Genomic DNA, 17,500 nt, shown 5'->3' on the forward strand with positions numbered 1-17,500 from the left:
GAGAGAAACACAGCTAGAGAGATGGCTAGTGTCTGGTCGCGCACACAAAGAATATCTGCCTCAAATGTGGCCTTGGAACTGCTGGATGCTCGGCCTGTGGACTGAAACTATTTCTCCTTGACTCCCTCAGCTTTTTCGAGTGTGCTTAAAACGAGCTAAAGACCGTGATTAGATCTATTAACAGGGCAGAGCAGTGGAAATTACCCAGCGTTCCTCAGAGAACAAACCTACATTTCTGGCGCTTTAACACTTTGGGGGTAACTACGGGTTGCGCCGGGGTGACGTTTCACGCCGCCAGACGCCGTCGTTCGGCCAGACGTCCGCCGAGACGGCGGCGGCGGTTTAAAAACAGCGTCCCGAAGCCGTGTTTCAAAGAGGGCGCGCCCCGCTCGCCTCTCTCCTCGATTACCGCCACCTCCTGGCTTCCAACAAACCCGCCACGCAACAGAGGCGAAGCGCACCGCGCGAGCCGTCAACATAACCAGCCGTTCCTAACGAAAACGGTTTCTCATTGGCTGGATGGAATAACGGGCTCCTTGTACCATGTGACATACGTCCTTTCATATGACGCTGTCTGAAACGAGCAGATCTGATCAGAGCTTTCCTGTCTGTGACATCATTCCACACCCGCTAGTGGACGATCGCAGGCAGTCTGCTCTGTACCGCTACGTCGCCATGACAACTCCAGCCGGACCCGCAGCCCTTCGGCTCCGCCCCCCACCTCATAAACACTCTACCAGTGCAGCTGTGACACGTCACCGGCTTGCAGCCAGACAACGCTCCAGTGTTTCCGTGGTACGCTCGAACGGCGTTACTAAAACAGATCGTTGACGAGAACGCCACTTAGAATCGGGGAGCTGTACGTGGGCTGGTTTTGGGGAACGCCCGGGGGACACGCCCTCGTCCCGTGCTGCCGGGATACGTGGGATACAGGTATGTTCTTGGAAGCGCTTCCAGAAGGTTTAGGGGTGAATAAAGTGCATGTAAGTGTTCCATCGCCACAGTAACGTGTGCTGCCTAAACTCCCTCAGGCCTAACCCTCAATGGTAAGCGTGGTGTGTTTACCAAAGCAAGACTGACTGCTGTTCACCCACGCATCCCAGTACACGCTGTACAGCAGCGGTAACCAACACTGCTCCTGGAGACCTACCGTCCTGCAGGTTTTCACTCCAGCCCTAACCAAGCACACCTCATTCAGCAGCAAGTGTAGGGATGCCCAACCCTGTTCCTGGAGACCTACCGTCCTGTAGGTTTTCACTCCAACACTAACAAAGCACACCTCATTCAGCAGCTAGATATACCGTCCTGTAGGTTTTCACTCCAACCCTAACCAAGCACACCTCATTCAGCAGCTGGATATCATGTTCAGTTGTTAATTAGAATAATCGGGTGTGGCAAATGAGGGTTGGACTGAAAACCTGCTGGACGTTAGCTCTCCTGGAACGGGGTCGGTTACCGCTGCTGTGGGCTGAATCGCCAGCAGGAGCTAGCGGCTACGTGGCAGCCGGCGGTATTAGCCGCAGGACCCGCGCGGCGGCTGCGATTCGCTCCAGCAGCAAAACGGCAGCCATCATCGTTAGAGCGCGCGGCGACGCGACCGCCGTTTACCCAATTTAGAGCGCTTTCCAATCGCCAATTATCCCCGAAATCTATAATCAGCCGCACGCAGGTCATATTTATATGCGCCGGAGAGACAATCACCCCCCCCCCCCCCCCCCCCACCGTTTTAAAATCACAGAAACCCGCCGCTCCGTTTTCACAATCGCAGCTTTTACGCGCCGGTTTAATGAAGGGCCAGTCAGGTAAAACGATGCTTTTGGCAAAGCCGCGGCATTCCGACGCCAAACGGCAAGATGGCGGACGTCTGACAGCGAGCCGTAAAAAACCTCGCAAACGATCGAGAGGCGGGAGGCCCAGACGACGCTCATTTCTCCCCTTACCCACGCAAACCTGCAGCTCAGTCACACGGGCTTCTCAGCAAACCGTCCTATCTGTCGAACTATTATAGCGCATAGAGCCGGATGAGGTCATTCAGTAAGTGTGGGGGGGGTGGAAAATCACAAAAAAATATACACTCGCAACGTGACACCTATGACAACTTACAATACCGCTTCGGATTGGATAGATGCACGGGGAATGGAGATTATTCTTAGAAAGTGATGTCAAAAATAAACAAACGTAACCATTTTGATGCTTTTAGATTTGAACTGTAACTGTACTGTACGTTATCATTGTTGCAGCTGTAAACCTGGGTTTGAATGAACCAATGATCAAGCCAGAGCTAACTGTGATCTCGTTAGAACACGGATGCTCAAATCTCGACCTCAAATCTAGTTCCGGCCCTGGTTTTCTTTCCCCCTGAGTAATTAACTGAACAATTAGTGCTGCGGATTCACACCTGACTCCCAGGTAAAGGGAGGGTGGAAATGTGGCAGTTCTGGGTCCTCCAGGGCTGTGAGCATTTGAACGTTAATCATTTTTTCTCCACATGCACATCCTTTTTAGAGACTTGCGACCTCTGACCTTCGAACACAGTGGGTGGGGCAGGCACAGGGCGGGGGGTGCAGGGGGCGGGGACACAGTGGGTGCGGCAGGGACAGGGTGGGGGGTGCAGGGCGAGGTGGGCGGGACGGGGACATGGCGGGTGGGGCAGGGACAGGGACAGGGTGGGGGGTGCAGGGCGAGGTGGGCGGGACGGGGACATGGCGCCGGGGGGGGGGGGGGGGGGGGGGGAGGGAGGTGACTCACTCTCCTGCCCGCGCTCCTTGTTCTTGAGGAGCAGCAGTTTCTGCTCGCGGTGCTGCTTCTCCAGCTCCTGCTCCTGCCGGTGCTTCTCCATCTTACGCTGGTGCTCCAGCAGCTCTTGCTGATGCTTCAGGGCCAGCATGTCCTGCTGATGCTGCGCGAGAGGGACCAGAACACACAAACTACCGTTAGCCTTCCAGCACAGCCTACCCACCTGGGCCTTATACAGCACACACACACACACACACGCACGCACACAGACACGCACGCACACACCCCATCTCTAATACAACATTCAGTTCACCAGAGTGACAGGGACGAGAACACACAACCTACTATCTGTCCTTAAGCACCCTTCTCCCAAGACCACACACACACTCCACAGCCCCACCCTATTTTACTGAGCTAAATGGTTTAGTACCCACAACCTTTTGCCACTGATGTTCATATGCAGTGTCAAAATAACCCCCTTCTTACACACAGCTGACCACAGCGAATGGGGTTGCATTGGTTTGCCCCGAACTTACCGCGATATAAAACCGGCTCTTTTATTAGCTGCAGAATGCGTGGATGTGAGCGGTGGGCTGTGATAGGTTACAGGCTAAAAGCTGAACACGCACACACCTACGGCGTGTTCGTCTCGAGCACGAACAGAGGAGCATGCTCACGACAACTGATATCGTCCAGAATGATAATTTGCAGGGGAGAAAAAAAGCCCTTTTGCAGGAGAGAAAATAAGCCTTTTTTTAAAGAACGTCTTTTCACGGTGGTGAAACCAATCTCTTCCTGAAGGCAGTAAAAACATATTGTAATTACTCGTGTTTCCTCATATTATTTTTATTGGTTAAAATCATTATCGGGTGAAATAGAGAGCTTACATGCATTATTACACGCATATTACATTACATTAATTTAGCAGTTGCGCTTTTCCAGAGCGGCTAACGACGCAGCAGAAACATTAGCGCGTTCTGATCAACATGAGAGAAACCCCCTGACCTCACTAACAGCCCCGTTCAGGAAGGAAAGACGCAACATCGCTAAAGGGCTAATTCAAGTTAACGATGCAAACCGAGAACCTAAATACAAATTGTAAATAAATACCGATTTCATCCATAAATAATTTTTTAAAAAACTGTATTACACTCGAAGAAGAGAAGGATAATGGCACAAATATAATTGAGAAACCATTTTAAAAAATGATATGACCTGAATTAGTACTAAAGGAGGGGCGGAGGGGAGGGGAACTAAGACGCAGTCTTAAGGAGTGAGTCTTCTCCCAGCGTTGGAAGATGGCCAACGATTCCGCCGTCCTGCCCTCCTGATGTCATCCAGCGTTATAACCCGCGGGAGAGAGAAAACAAATCCCGTTCATAAACTACAGCCGGATATATATTGGCGTGATGGCGATAGAGAATCTATGGAGGGTATTTAACTAGCCAGTAAGCCATACATAAAGCATGCAGCCTCGCTTTTGCAGCGCCGCTGTCCAGTGCAGTTGCTGAGAAACGCGTCCGTCGCGCCGAAGCCGGCATTCGCGGCTCCCGCTGATCGCTGGGCTATAAATAGCACGGGGCGGGCGGGACAGGCGCGGGCTTGTAGCTGAAAACAGAGCGGCCGTTTCTGAATTATGCAGGGACTCCCGGGGCAAACGCAGCGTGAAATGCAGCCCGTGATAACGGTGACGGTTCAGTCCTGCCTCGTGCCTGCTACACGCCTTCACCTGCTAAACCGAACAGCACCCCTCTCTGCTTCTCTCAGCTCTATTAAATTCAAATAGAAAGTGCTTTAATTGCATGATGCGTGTGTGCATATGTTTACACACATTAAAACTCCATCTCTCTCTCTATCCCACTGTATAAGTCACTCTGTATAAGGGTGCCACATGCATGGTGCACAGTGAAAATAGAGGGTGGTTGAGCAGGCTCAGGGGGCATTAGTTTGGAGCGCCCCCTGTCTGCCAGCTGAGTGAAGGGGGGCTACAGGGGCACCAGCTCAAATGATAAGAGCAGGGCACGTAAGGAAAGACTTCTGCTGGAATGCATGTTTAATGAACTGACTGGGGACTGGGGAGGTTAATGAACTCTTTGGTTTTTTTTTTTGGGGGGGGGGGGGTGCACTGGTGAGCCTGATGAGGGTGGGAGACTGAATTAATGTTCTGAGATGGGATGAAAAACTTCCTGGTACTGTACTGGTTATTTCTACTGAGTGAGACTGGAGCGAGCAGGGCCGGATTTTGGGTGGTGGAGGGTGCGCAGGGGTGGCATTACCCCCCACCCCCCCCAAATTTTTGCTCTTCCCCCCTCTCAAACTTCGACCATTCACTTTGTATAAGCAATTATTTTCCACCCAAATAAGTTACTATTTCTCACCTTGTTCCCTAGTCTTTCTATGCTTAAGAGGCTTAGCCAATCATACAAAACTCAAAACAGTTCAAAATATCAAATAAAAAAAATGTATCTAGATAAAATCATACAAAGAAAAACAGACAAAAAAAATCATTTTAAGGCATTAACTTGGTTTGTAAAGGGCTTGCTGCTTTAGGCTACTTCTTGTTGGAAGCTGTCCTGAAGTTCAGTGTACCGTAGTAGCTTTCAGTGATTGACAGTGATGCATAGTCAGCCCCTTATATGGACAGATATTCAAGCGCATGCACTCTAGTGCTCCGGAGCGGGGCTGCCCAACCCTGTTCCTGGAGATCTGCCGTCCTGCAGGTTTTCATTCCAGCACTGATTAGGCACACCCGACGCTACTAATTTGCAGCTCGACGAGTCTGAGGCTGTCGAATGAGGTGTGCTTCGACAGGGCTGGAACAAAAAGGGCGGAAGATTTCCAGGAACAGGGCTGGGCAGCCCTGCTTTACTGTCTTTGAACTTATTAGAGAAATACTTGGAAATATTTAATTTCTATGGTTCTGGTTATCCTTTTCAGAGCAGAGATCAGAGAGAAATACCGTTACTTCATTAGACTTTGAGCAAAAAGAGTGTCCTGCTTATTTGGGCTGCTGCTACGCTGTCACTGTGACACACTGGGAGGAGATCCGCCACAAACATGCTTGGAATTGTCAACCTTTGTTATCATTTACCGGTAATATGAAGTTTCGTTCTATGGTTTCGCGTTAACATTTATCCCTTTGAGAGTAGAAAATGAAAGGAAATTTGTCGCATTACAAGTGGATACTCAAGATGAAACCTCTGTTCACCGCAAGATGCAAAACTGCTGGAAAGCCTCAAGAACAGAACAGCCAGAAAAAATTACATTAAAAAGTACATTAAAAAAAACTGTAGTTCTGGAACACAGTCTTATGGACAGATGTGACGAGGGTTCACCTGCACCAAAATTATGGAAAAAGGGAAGTGTGGGTAAAGAAAAGAACCAAAGCACCCCACCCCCCCAATCTGTGTGAAACATGGTGGACGTAGTGTTAAGGCTTGGGCGTGTATAACTGCTCCTGGTACTGCCTCACTTGTCTTTATTATGATGTGACTGCTGACGGCAGCAGCAGGAGGAATTCTGAAGTGTACAGAAACATCATCTGCTCAGATACACCCAAATGCCTCAAAACTCATTGGATGGCTCTTCACCTTGCAGGAGGACAATGACCTCAAACACACTGCAACCAGGGAGATTTTCAGGGTTGGCCAAGTCACTCACCCAACCTAAATACAACTGAACATGCTTTTCACTGGCTGAAGACTGAAGGCAAAAAGCATGTGAAACATACAGGAACCAAAGATGGCTGCAGTACAGGCTTCACCAGGGAAGATACCCAGATTCTGGTTATATCTATGGGTTACAGACTTCAAGCAGACATGAAACGCAAAGGATTTGCAACCGAGTACTAAATATAATGATTTATATATAGATTTTTGTTCAATTATTTATAGTCCCATAACATGGGGGACGATGGATGTAAATACCCTCAAATCAGAGCTGACAGTCTGTACTTTAACCTCATATTTTGAGGTTAACCTCATTGTTACATTTCAAACCTAATATTCCTGAGTACAGAACCAAAACAACAAAAATTTTGTCAGACCGCACTATATATAAAACACACTGTAGGATACAAAGCCTGTAAACTGCATGACACACACTGTGCTCTGAATAACCCCCCCCCCTCCCCAAAATCTGTGACCCCCCCTTAATCAGAGCAGTCTAGAACGGGCTAGAAGTGAGTGATTGTGTTTTCTTAAACTTAATTTACTTATTACCTTTTGTCTATTTGAGTTCTGTCTTTGTTTGATCTTGCCTTAGATTTTTATTTATTTATTTTTCCTGTCCATGTTATTGTTCAGTCAAGTAAAGTTCCCCCCTTTCTCTTACTGTCTCTCGTTCTCTCTCCTGCTCTCTTCATGCCTCTCTCTCTTTGATCATGTCCATCTCTCTCTCTCTCCCTCCCTCCCTCTCTCTCTCTCTCCGTCCTCACCCCAGAGCGGGCTCTCCTTCCCCGCCCCTCCCTCTGGGCGGTGGGACTTTCTAGGCCGTGCCTGAGCTCCGTCTCTCACTGTTGCCATGGGCGACAAAGAGCGGAGCACAGCTAAAGAGGAGACCTCACTCCCCCCTCTCTCTCTCTCTCTCTCTCTCTCTCCCTCCCTCCCTCCCTCCAGTCCAGCAGGCTCTGGACCACAGAAAGCCCCGGGCCAGACTTGGCTGTTAAAGCAGATGTGTTTAACTCGAGGCCAGGCCAAATGGCCTGAGCCCTGTGATCTGCAGTAAACAGCCCTGCTCTCAGGCACCCGCTCCTGAGTCAATAAGCTCATAAACTCCGCTCTGTCTCCGGCGAGCGCAGGACACCAGGGGAGGGCAGGTGTTTCCTGGCCAGTCAAACCTGGGTTAAAGCCAATACCCCCCCCCTCCCTCTCAGCATCCAAAGTGTACGTGTTCCAATGGCCAGTATAGGTCCCAGGACCAATATTTAATTAAAGTAACTGGACATAAATTAATGAGCGCACTTATCTTGCTCGGACACTTTTTGTGCTTTGAGGAAGTGGAGCGCTGTAATTACTGGAAAGCGCAAGGAGGCCCTCCTCCGGTTTACAGTAAAACTAGAGAAAAACGTCCACAAACTGCCGTATGGGAACACATCAAGGCTTTATTTATTTATGTTTTAAAATCGATACACCGAAAAGCTGAGGCCAGCAAACCTCGGTAGGACCGGAAAGCGTGAGGGCCCTTAATCGCTCGGCGTTGCCGTAGCGCGTGCCGGCGGACGGGGGCGGAGCCGGACCCTGTTCCGTTTGGCGCGCGTTCGCTGGCGGGATTGAGGCGGCGGTCGGGGGGGGGCCTTGGACCGGCTCCACCGAGTCCCGGCCGGGCCCTGAGCCTCTTTCATGGCCCTCGGCACCGCATCGGCTCCACGAGCCTTCACCTCAGTCCATCTCTGTCTGAGAAAACTACATTACCCATCTGCCCCTCTTCCTGTACAGCACGCATCACCTACAGATATCTCTCTGTGCACCACAAAACTCTTCCCTCCCCCTTTTCTCCCCCTTCCTTCTTGTTAGGACTGTCTAATTCTCTCTCCCTGTCAGTATGTGCACAGCCCTTCCCCCCATTCTCTCTGTGTGTCAGCATTGTTCTCTCTCTCTCTCTCTCTGCAGCATTCACCTGTTCCTGTCAGTCCCCCTCTCCTCTTTTCCCTCTTTAACTGTCTCACACCCCTTCCCTGCTCACCCCTCCCCCCATGAGATGCTGCCGAACAGAACAGTGCATTCTGGGTGAAGAGAGCAGTGCATTCTGGGTGAAGAGAGCAGTGTATTCTGGGTGAAGAGAGCAGTGTATTCTGGGAGAAGAGAGCAGTGTATTCTGGGAGAAGAGAGCAGTGTATTCTGGGAGAAGAGAGCAGTGCATTCTGGGAGAAGAGAGCAGTGTTTTCTGGGTGAAGAGGGCACTGTATTCTGGGAGAACAGTCCCAGTGTGCTCGTGTCATTCTGGGAGAGTGGAGACGGATTGCAGAATACTCAGAGTGCCAAGGGGTCCAAAGGATCCCTTTCATACCCCCGCTCCGCCAGCCAAAACCCCCCCCCCAACCCGCACCCCCACCCCCGTCCCGTGCCCACCCACGGGACTGACCCGCTCTCCCACGCGCACACAGTGTGCCGCTCCAAACTCACCCAAACAGGCCGGGCGGGACCGCGTAGGGACGGGACACCACGCCCAGGACACCGCACACTCCACAAACCTCATTTTCGTAGCGTGAGAAGAGCAGCCCCAGACACACACAGGGACGTACTTCTGCCTCGCAGATAAGGCGCAAATATTTCTGAGCCACGGAGGAAAGAAAACTCTGAAATTTTTTTACTCAGATTCAGCTAAATTAGATTATAAAAAAAATAAAAAAAACCTTGACATTTTTTTTTAAATGCGCTTTTTTCCGATTGAGGGGATTCCGTGAACATTATTTGAGAGGAATTATGAACAAAAGCCCACTTTACACAGCGGTGTTTTGAGGGGAGTGCGATAAACAAGGTTAAATGCTGAATCCCACCACTCACTGTTAATGCTATTCTGATAGCAGACACACAGGATAAATCTTTAAAAGCCCAAAAGGCTGACATTTACAGCAGTTCAAGACTTCTTTTTCCCAGAAGAGACAAATCCCTCTCTGCCTAAACACAAACACGTGTATGCACACATGCGCGCACACACACACACACACACACACACACAGACCCATACACACATGCACACACACACATAAATACAGACACACACAGACACACAGACACACACACACACACACACACACACACGGACCCAGACACACACACCCACACAGACACACACACACACAAACAGAGACACACACACAGACCCATACACACATGCACACACACACATAAAGACAGACACACACAGACACACACACACATCCCCACACACACGGACCCAGACACACACACACACACAGGAGTTTAAATATCTCCCAGCATGCTCTGTGCCCTGGTTTTTTATTTCCTCCTCTTGTTTAATGGGTTTTTATTCTGCAGTCTGAGTGGCTCACACTGGGCCGAACGGCCGAGCGGAACCCGCCCCCCCCCTCCCCTGCCCCCCCCCCCCCCCCCCGCAGCCTGTCAGCGAGGCGCTGCCGCGGAACGAGCAGCGGGCCGAGCGTCAGTCAGACCGCGCGCCCGCCGCCGAGCCGCCGCTCACGCTCCCTGCTCCCTCCGCCAGGGGCTATTTCAGGAAGCGCGGGGCTGCTATGGCAACAGCGGAGTGTTCCGGCGCAGCACCCCCTCCCACGCTGCCGCTGCTGCCGGCCGTCCCGCACCACAGCCCCCCCCCCCCCACCAGAACCACAAAACCCCCCCCCCCCCCCCCCCCGCTCTGTTCACCTCACACAGGAGAGGACAGGGTCACAAGGGCAGACCAGCAGAGGGAGGAGAGGGGAGAAGAGATGAAGGACGGAGGAGGAGAAGAGGGGAGAGGAGAGGAGAGGGGAGGAAAGGAGAAGGGAGAAGAGGAGGGGAGAGGAGAGGAGACAAGGGAAGAGAGGAGAAGGAAGAAGGTCAGAAGAAGAGAGGAGAGATGAGGAGAGGAGGAGAGGAGAGATAAGAGGAGAGGAGAGGTGAGGAGAAGAGAGGCGAGGAGGTGAGGAGAGGAGAGGAGGATAGAGGAAGGGAGAGGAGAGGTGAGGAGAGGAGAGGGGGAGAGATAAGAGGAGAGGAGAGGTGAGGAGAGGAGGATAGAGGAGGAGAGAGGAGAGGAGGATAGAGGAAGGGAGAGGAGAGGTGAGGAGAGGAGAGGAGGAGAGATAAGTGGAGAGGAGGAGAGATAAGAGGAGAGGAGGGGAAAGGAAAGGAAGAGGAGAGATGAAGAGAGGAGGATAGAGGAGGGGAGAGGAGAGGTGAGGAGAGGAGAGGAGGAGAGATAAGAGGAGAGGAGAGGTGAGGAGAGGAGAGGGGGAGAGATAAGAGGAGAAGAGAGGTGAGGAGAGGAGAGGGGGACAGATAAGAGGAGAGGAGAGGTGAGGAGAGGAGAGGGGGAGAGATAAGAGGAGAGGAGAGGTGAGGAGAGGAGAGGGGGAGAGATAAGAGGAGAGGCTCACCTTTACGTGCTCCTGCAGCTGGGCCTCGTGCTGGCGGGACAGCTGCTCGTGCTGGCGCTGGAACTCGGCGATGAGGAGCTGCCTCTGGATCTGCTGCTTCTGCTTGAGCGCCAGCAGCTCCTGCTGCAGCTGCTGCTCCCGCAGGCTGGGGTCGGCGGGCGCCAGCGCAAACTGCTGGTCCACGCGCAGCTCCATGGGGATGGCGGCCGGGGGCACTTGCAGGGGCAGCGCTGCACTCACATCCACTGCAGGAGGAGAGACAGGAGAGAGAGGCCCGTCAGTCACGGTCACTACCACTCAGCCACAGTCACCTCACAGCTACAGTCTCACTGAGATAAAGACTACATTTCCCAGAAGCACCTCACACCCATGATGCCCTAGGTGGATGCAGGTTTTGCTTAACTGACAGCCGTCAAAGGTCTGAACTGGTAAAATCAGAGCTGGGGACAGGGGGGGTGGGAAGGGGCGGGAAGGCTAGCTGGAGAAAACGCTGCAGAGCCGGGGCACGGGCCTCAGGAAACGCCCAGGCCTGAGGCCTGCGGGCTCCCACATGATAGCAGGGTGGCCACGCGCCTTCCCGCTAAAACATGTCCTCCGAGTTTCCAGAACATACCGCAGAGAAGGCTGCACTTTGAGCTCCGTGCGTGGGGGGGGAAGGGGGAAGGGGGGGGGGGGGGGGCACAGCACAGCTGCTCAGAGGCAGGGTGTGCTGGGAAGGCCTCCCTGCCAACTTAATCATTTAATGCCAATGAATTCTAGAGCTCTCACTTATTAAACGGGCACATGCTTTTATTTGGCCCGCGCTCGGCGTAAGGTCACGGGCTGCAGCTGCAGCCAGCGCGCGTCGGAACACTCAGGCCGTTTCGCCGCGGATCGGCGCAGGCCCGAGCGAGCGCTCGCGTACGCAGCCGTTTGGAAAACGAACCCAGGGCGACCGGAGGACAAAGCCTGCCGGACTGAAGCCCGTCGCCCCCCGCCCTTCTCTAAGGAGCCGTACGGCTACAAGCGAGAGGGGGGCCGCGCGGGCGCTACGCTCCGGGCCGTCGCCAAGGCGACGATCGATAGCCCAACCCGCGGAACGGGCCACAGGGACCGCGACCAGCGCCCGAGGGGCGGAGGAGAGGACCGGGGGAAACGGACGGGCGATAGGACCGCCGTGCTTTTGTAAACGGACCAGAACCAGAACGCAAACTGACCCCAGGCCTTCGCCTACCGCTTCAGATGAGGAGATGAGGAGAGACAGACAGAACCAGGGAAGAATTGAAATGCAAATACAAGCTACAGAGACCTGGGTGTCTTCACTCACGGCTCAAAGGTATCTAGCCTTTCTGTTTATTTAACATTCAGATTAAATACAAGTAACTATAATTCCATTCAAGATTTACACTGAGTCTGCTAGAAAATCCATACAGTTTTTTTTTTTTTTTTAAATAGACAAAATGGAAAATGGATGAAGCGTTGGACCACTCTGGGCTATCCACTCTCTCTGTCTTTATCTCTCCATAAGTATAGCTCTATCTGTCTTTCTCTATATCTCCATATCTCTTTCCCTCTCCATCTCTCTCTGTCTCTCTCAAAGCTTACAGTTGCCAAAGCATGTAGAAAAAACAGAGAACATTTAAACGGCAAAACAATTAAAATGCAATAAAACGTGTCGTAAATATACAAGCACTTATATCGTCACTGCGGTTACAATTTTCATATCGCTCTCCGTCTCGCCTTTGCTTTGCAGATTCATGCTATGCTTCCGAGTAGCTGAACCAGACTCAGAGAAGTAGATAACAGGACACAAACACACACAAACGAGTGAATCACCCCACGCCGGCAGATGGGCTTTCAAACGAGTGAATCACCTCACGCTCGCAGATGGACTTTCGAATGAGTGAATCACTTCATATTTGCAGATGGACTTTCAAACGAGTGATTCACCTCACACTTGCAGATGTGTGTGTGTGTATGTGTGTGTGGCACAGCTTACAGACGGCAGTGTACGGGGTTCAATGTGACCCCCCCAACCCCCCGTGCAGAACACTGAGGCCCCCGCTCATGCCCCGCCCACTTCGCGGGGACGCTGGGCAGCCGCGCACCGCCTCAAAATGCCACGGGTTCAGGGCACAACTGCAGGGGCACCAAACGGCCCCAGGGCCCGAGCGAAAGCCCCCCTGCCCGGCCCCCCGCTGCCCGGCCCCCCGCGGGTCGGCCCCCCGTCAGGCTGGGGCAGGCTGCGGTAGCTGCGTAACACGGCGCTCATGACAGCACCGTGACGCACCGGGGAGGGCACGCTGAAGCGTTCGGGCGCTCGGTCCCCCCCGGGCTGGACGTCTTTCCAAACGAGCGGCTTCCCCCGCGCTCGCCGCGGAAAAACGGCGACAGGGAGGCGGTCAGTTCGCCCGCAACGCTGCCACGAGGAACCAGGAAATGTTTGCTCTGAACTTGCGGTAAATCATGAGGTAAACAAACTGCAGCTACCACACACACACACACACACACACACTCTAGTGCTTATCTTCAGCCAAATTAACACCAGCACCAGGCCAAACGTGCGTCTCGGGCCAAGAGATCTAATGGAATTAAAAGCCTCAAGCGGCTGTGGGCGTGGTCCTCTGCCAGAGCAGAGGCGGTCCACAGCGAAGTCCCTCGGCGAGCTTCACCAATCAGGAGCTGTCGTTCCGGCGTTACCGTGTGACTCACGAAATGGAGAGAGGGCCGTTTATCCTCACTGTACCTGCCCAGTACGCCGGCGCTGTGTAAGTAAATACCATCACTGCTACGCTGAGCGGTAGCAACGGACGCTAACGCTGCTGCGCCCGTACCCGCCTGTCATCACCTCCAGGTCTCCACACCCCGCCCCCACCCCTGCTCTAGGCTCCGCCCCTTTGCCCCACCCTCATACACCCCTGTGCTTTCTGCAACAGGCCACAGGCAGGGAAGGGAGAGAGGCAGGGAGGGGGAGAGAGAGAGAGATAAACAGAGGGAGAGAGAGACAGCGGGGAAAGGGAGAGAGAGAGAGAGAGAGAAACAGAGGAAGGGAAATAGAGAGAGGGAGACTGAGAGAGAGGGAGATGGGGGAGGGAGAGAGAGAGATTAGGATAAGGAGGGAGGGAGAGGGAAAGAGAGAGGGGGAGAAAGACAGAGAGGAAGAGAGAGGGAGGGAGACAGAGGGAGGGAGAGAGGGAGCGAGGGAGAGAGAGGCCGCACCCAGACCGCTGCCGCTCTCCAGTAGGTATCTGCCCTCTATCTGCTACACAGGAAATGGCATTCCCAAATTCACGTGAGGAAAACAAGCTATAAATAACATCCCCCCCTCACCCCCCACAGCCCCCCTCGCCACCCCCCACTCAAACCTCCCTGCCTTCCCTGGGTGATGCAACAGCCAGAGGAAGCAGAGCTCCCCCGTGAGCGGAGCCTGAGGGACGTTCTGACAGGCCGAGCGCTAGGCCAGCGTGCGCGGCGGCCGCAGCCGATGGTGACAGATTCACTCCCGCCACGCGCAGCCGCCATGAGAGACAGAGTGCATTATGGGAAGGGGCCCTGGCACATCCGGCCGCTCGTACATCAAAATAAACAGGGGCCAAACGGGGCGGGGGGGGGTGGGGGGTGGGGGGGAGGAAGCGGGGGGGGGGGGGGGGGCACGGGGTGCTGGGGCGAGCTCGGCCTCTTTATAGTGTCTGACGGTAATCCCGTGTGGCAGGCCCCAGTGCCGGACTCCCCCGAAAGCTGAGAGGAGGAGGTGTAGCGGTGATCCCACGTCCAGCCGACCACTGGCCTTCATCTCCACCTCCTGCTTAACGGTCACATGACCTGCAGCCGACTCTCCCATATCTCATTTATTCATTAAAAGCCCGCATTGAACCCGCACTGCCAAACGTTCACTCACTTCTCAGCACGCTATTGGCTGGGCTTACTGCATTTCAGAAGGGGGGGGGGGGGAGGGGGCACACAAACAAACAATAAAAACAAACACATAAACCCCACTCCCCTAACCCCCCCGCCCAAACAAAACTGTGCATTCCAGTCCAGTGGCGGAACAGCTGGTAAAAATGCCCGCCCCTTCAGCCCAATAATCCCCCCCCTCAAACTATCGGGGAACTGGGCGTTCTGTCCCCTCGGCCGGGGCGCCCAGCGGACCCTGCAGCTGGCCCGCGACAGCCGGGGAGGGCGGGAGGAGAGGGCGTAACCCAATATTCCCAGCAGGCCCCGGGAGAGAGCGTGGCGGGGCCGAGGGACGGGTGGCGGGAGAAGGGGCAGGGGAGAGAGAGAGAGAGAGAGAGAGAAATGGCGGAAATCCATAACTCCCGATCGATGCCCTGCTCCTGAGGAGCCCCCTCTCTCCCTCTTTCTCACCTGTCTTCAACACCTCCGAAACCGCCCCCCTCCCCCCCTCCACGCCCCCCCACCCTGCCGGTCCTGACCGACTGACCGCCGCCTGGACGAGACCTCGCGGCCGGCGTGGCAGACGCCCCGTGAGAATCCGGCGGGGGCGGGGGCGGGGGCGGGGGGGAGCGACGTGAAGACGCTCCATCACACAAGTCCGATTACACAAAGATTAAAAACGAAAGAAAAGGAGATAGCGTGGTTGTGGGGGCCGCGGCCCCGCCGGCAGCTGTTCAAAGGCATCAGCGAGGCGTTATTGGTCCCGCAGAACGGGAAAGACGCGTATTGCGCTCATAAATCTGCCCTCTGCGTGTTTCTCTTAGGGGACGATCATAAAAGAGAAAATAGCGCAGGCTTCCCATGGCCCGCAGCGACTCCCCGTAGCGCAGGCCTGGGGGAGAAGCCCGGTCGGCCGGCCTCCAGAACCAGCCGTTATTATTATTACTCTTAATAAATTGAAATCATCTCCAGGTTTTGATGAATGGCGTAATTAAACGCCATCGCGAGTTTGATGAACGGCGTAATTAAAGCCAAAGAAAAACACATTCTGCAACGCGAACTTCGCTTTGGCGTTTATTAAAAATATTCACCTTTTAAACCGCATGGAGATTTCGGCTCGCAGCCCGAGAGCAGTGATCACAGTCTGAGTCTGAGTCACTGTCTGTGACCGAGTCTCACACACTGAGACTAAGAGTGACCGAGTCTCACACACTGAGACTAAGAGTGACCGAGTCTCACACACTGAGAGCGAGACTAAAGGACTATACAGAGTGAACGAGTCTCACACACTGAGACCAAGAGTGACCGAGTCTCACACACTGAGACTAAGCGTGACCGAGTCTTACACACTGAGACTAAGAGTGACCGAGTCTCACACACTGAGAGCGAGACTAACTGACTATACAGAGTGACCAAGTCTCACACACTGAGACTACGAGTGACCGAGTCTCACACACTGAGACTACGAGTGACCGAGTCCCACACACTGAGACTAAGAGTGACTGAGTCTTACACACTGAGACTAAGAGTGACCGAGTCTTACACACTGAGACTAAGAGTGACTGAGTCTCACACACTGAGACTAAGAGTGACCGAGTCTCACACACTGAGACTAAGAGTGACTGAGTCTTACACACTGAGACTAAGAGTGACCGAGTCTCACACACTGAGACTAAGAGTGACCGAGTCTCACACACTGAGAGTGAGACTAACTGACTATACAGAGTGACCGAGTCTTACACACTGAGACTAAGAGTGACCGAGTCTCACACACTGAGACTAAGAGTGACCGAGTCTCACACACTGAGACTAAGAGTGACCGAGTCTCACACACTGAGAGTGAGACTAACTGACTATACAGAGTGACCGAGTCTCACACACTGAGACTAAGAGTGACCGAGTCTCACACACTGAGACTACAGGACTATACCGTGACTGAGTCTTACACACTGAGACTAAAGGACTGTACGCAGTGATTGAGTCAAACACACTGAGATGTAAGGACTACACTAAGTGACCGAGTCTTACACACTGAGACTAAGAGTGACTGAGTCTTACACACTGAGACTACAGGACTATACCGTGACTGAGTCTTACACACTGAGACTACAGGACTATACAGTGACAGAGTTACACACTGAGACCAAAGGACTGTACGCAGTGATTGAGTCAAACACACTGAGATGTAAGGGCTACACTAAGTGACCGAGTCTTACACACTGAGACTAAGAGTGACTGAGTCTTACACACTGAGACTACAGGACTATACCGTGACTGAGTCTTACACACTGAGACTACAGGACTATACAGTGACAGAGTTACACACTGAGACTAAAGGACTGTACGCAGTGATTGAGTCAAACACACTGAGATGTAAGGACTACACTAAGTGACTCGAGTCTTACACACATACGGAGCAGAAAAACCAGCAGAGTTCACTGCTTCAGGTGCTTTTGATGGCCGTTCTCCATCATCTCATTCCAAAAGCCGGTGAGAACCATAAAGGGTGAACAGCGCTAAAAGCCGCCAATAAAAGAGACAGCAGGAGCAGAGTTCAAGCAGAGCTCCCGCAGACGCGGTCAGGTTCGCCCTCTGTGCTGAATGTCACACACCTCTCTGAGAAACAGGACAATCACACACAGAGGACAAGCTCAGCGTATTCATAGAGTGTCCTTGCGCAAGCAGCCCAGCGTAGAGCGGAGTCGACACACTCCAGAAGCTTCTGGAAAGCCAGTGTGAGACCGGGACACGCAACGCTGATCCCGCAGTTCCCCTTATCGATGGGCACCAATGAGCGCGTGCGGGACGGAGGCCCAAGCGGCCGGCCAATTGGGC

At 53.2% G+C, this 17,500-nt stretch overlaps 1 protein-coding gene across 2 annotated transcripts in view; it reads right to left on the bottom strand.

Annotated features, from left to right (window-relative positions):
* The window catches only part of hdac4 (histone deacetylase 4), a 185,140-nt gene that overhangs the window by 65,817 nt on the left and 101,823 nt on the right, over window positions 1-17,500 (bottom strand). For both annotated transcript variants that reach the window (XM_035394005.1, XM_035394006.1), the window contains 2 exons: window positions 10,793-11,037; window positions 2,749-2,899 (listed from right to left, as the gene is read on the bottom strand). In XM_035394005.1, the coding sequence (XP_035249896.1) occupies window positions 2,749-2,899; window positions 10,793-11,037 (396 nt within the window). The remainder of the gene's footprint in view (window positions 1-2,748; window positions 2,900-10,792; window positions 11,038-17,500) is intronic.

This window comes from Anguilla anguilla, chromosome 15, assembly GCF_013347855.1.
Source record: "Anguilla anguilla isolate fAngAng1 chromosome 15, fAngAng1.pri, whole genome shotgun sequence".
In the NCBI taxonomy this organism is placed as follows: domain Eukaryota; kingdom Metazoa; phylum Chordata; class Actinopteri; order Anguilliformes; family Anguillidae; genus Anguilla; species Anguilla anguilla.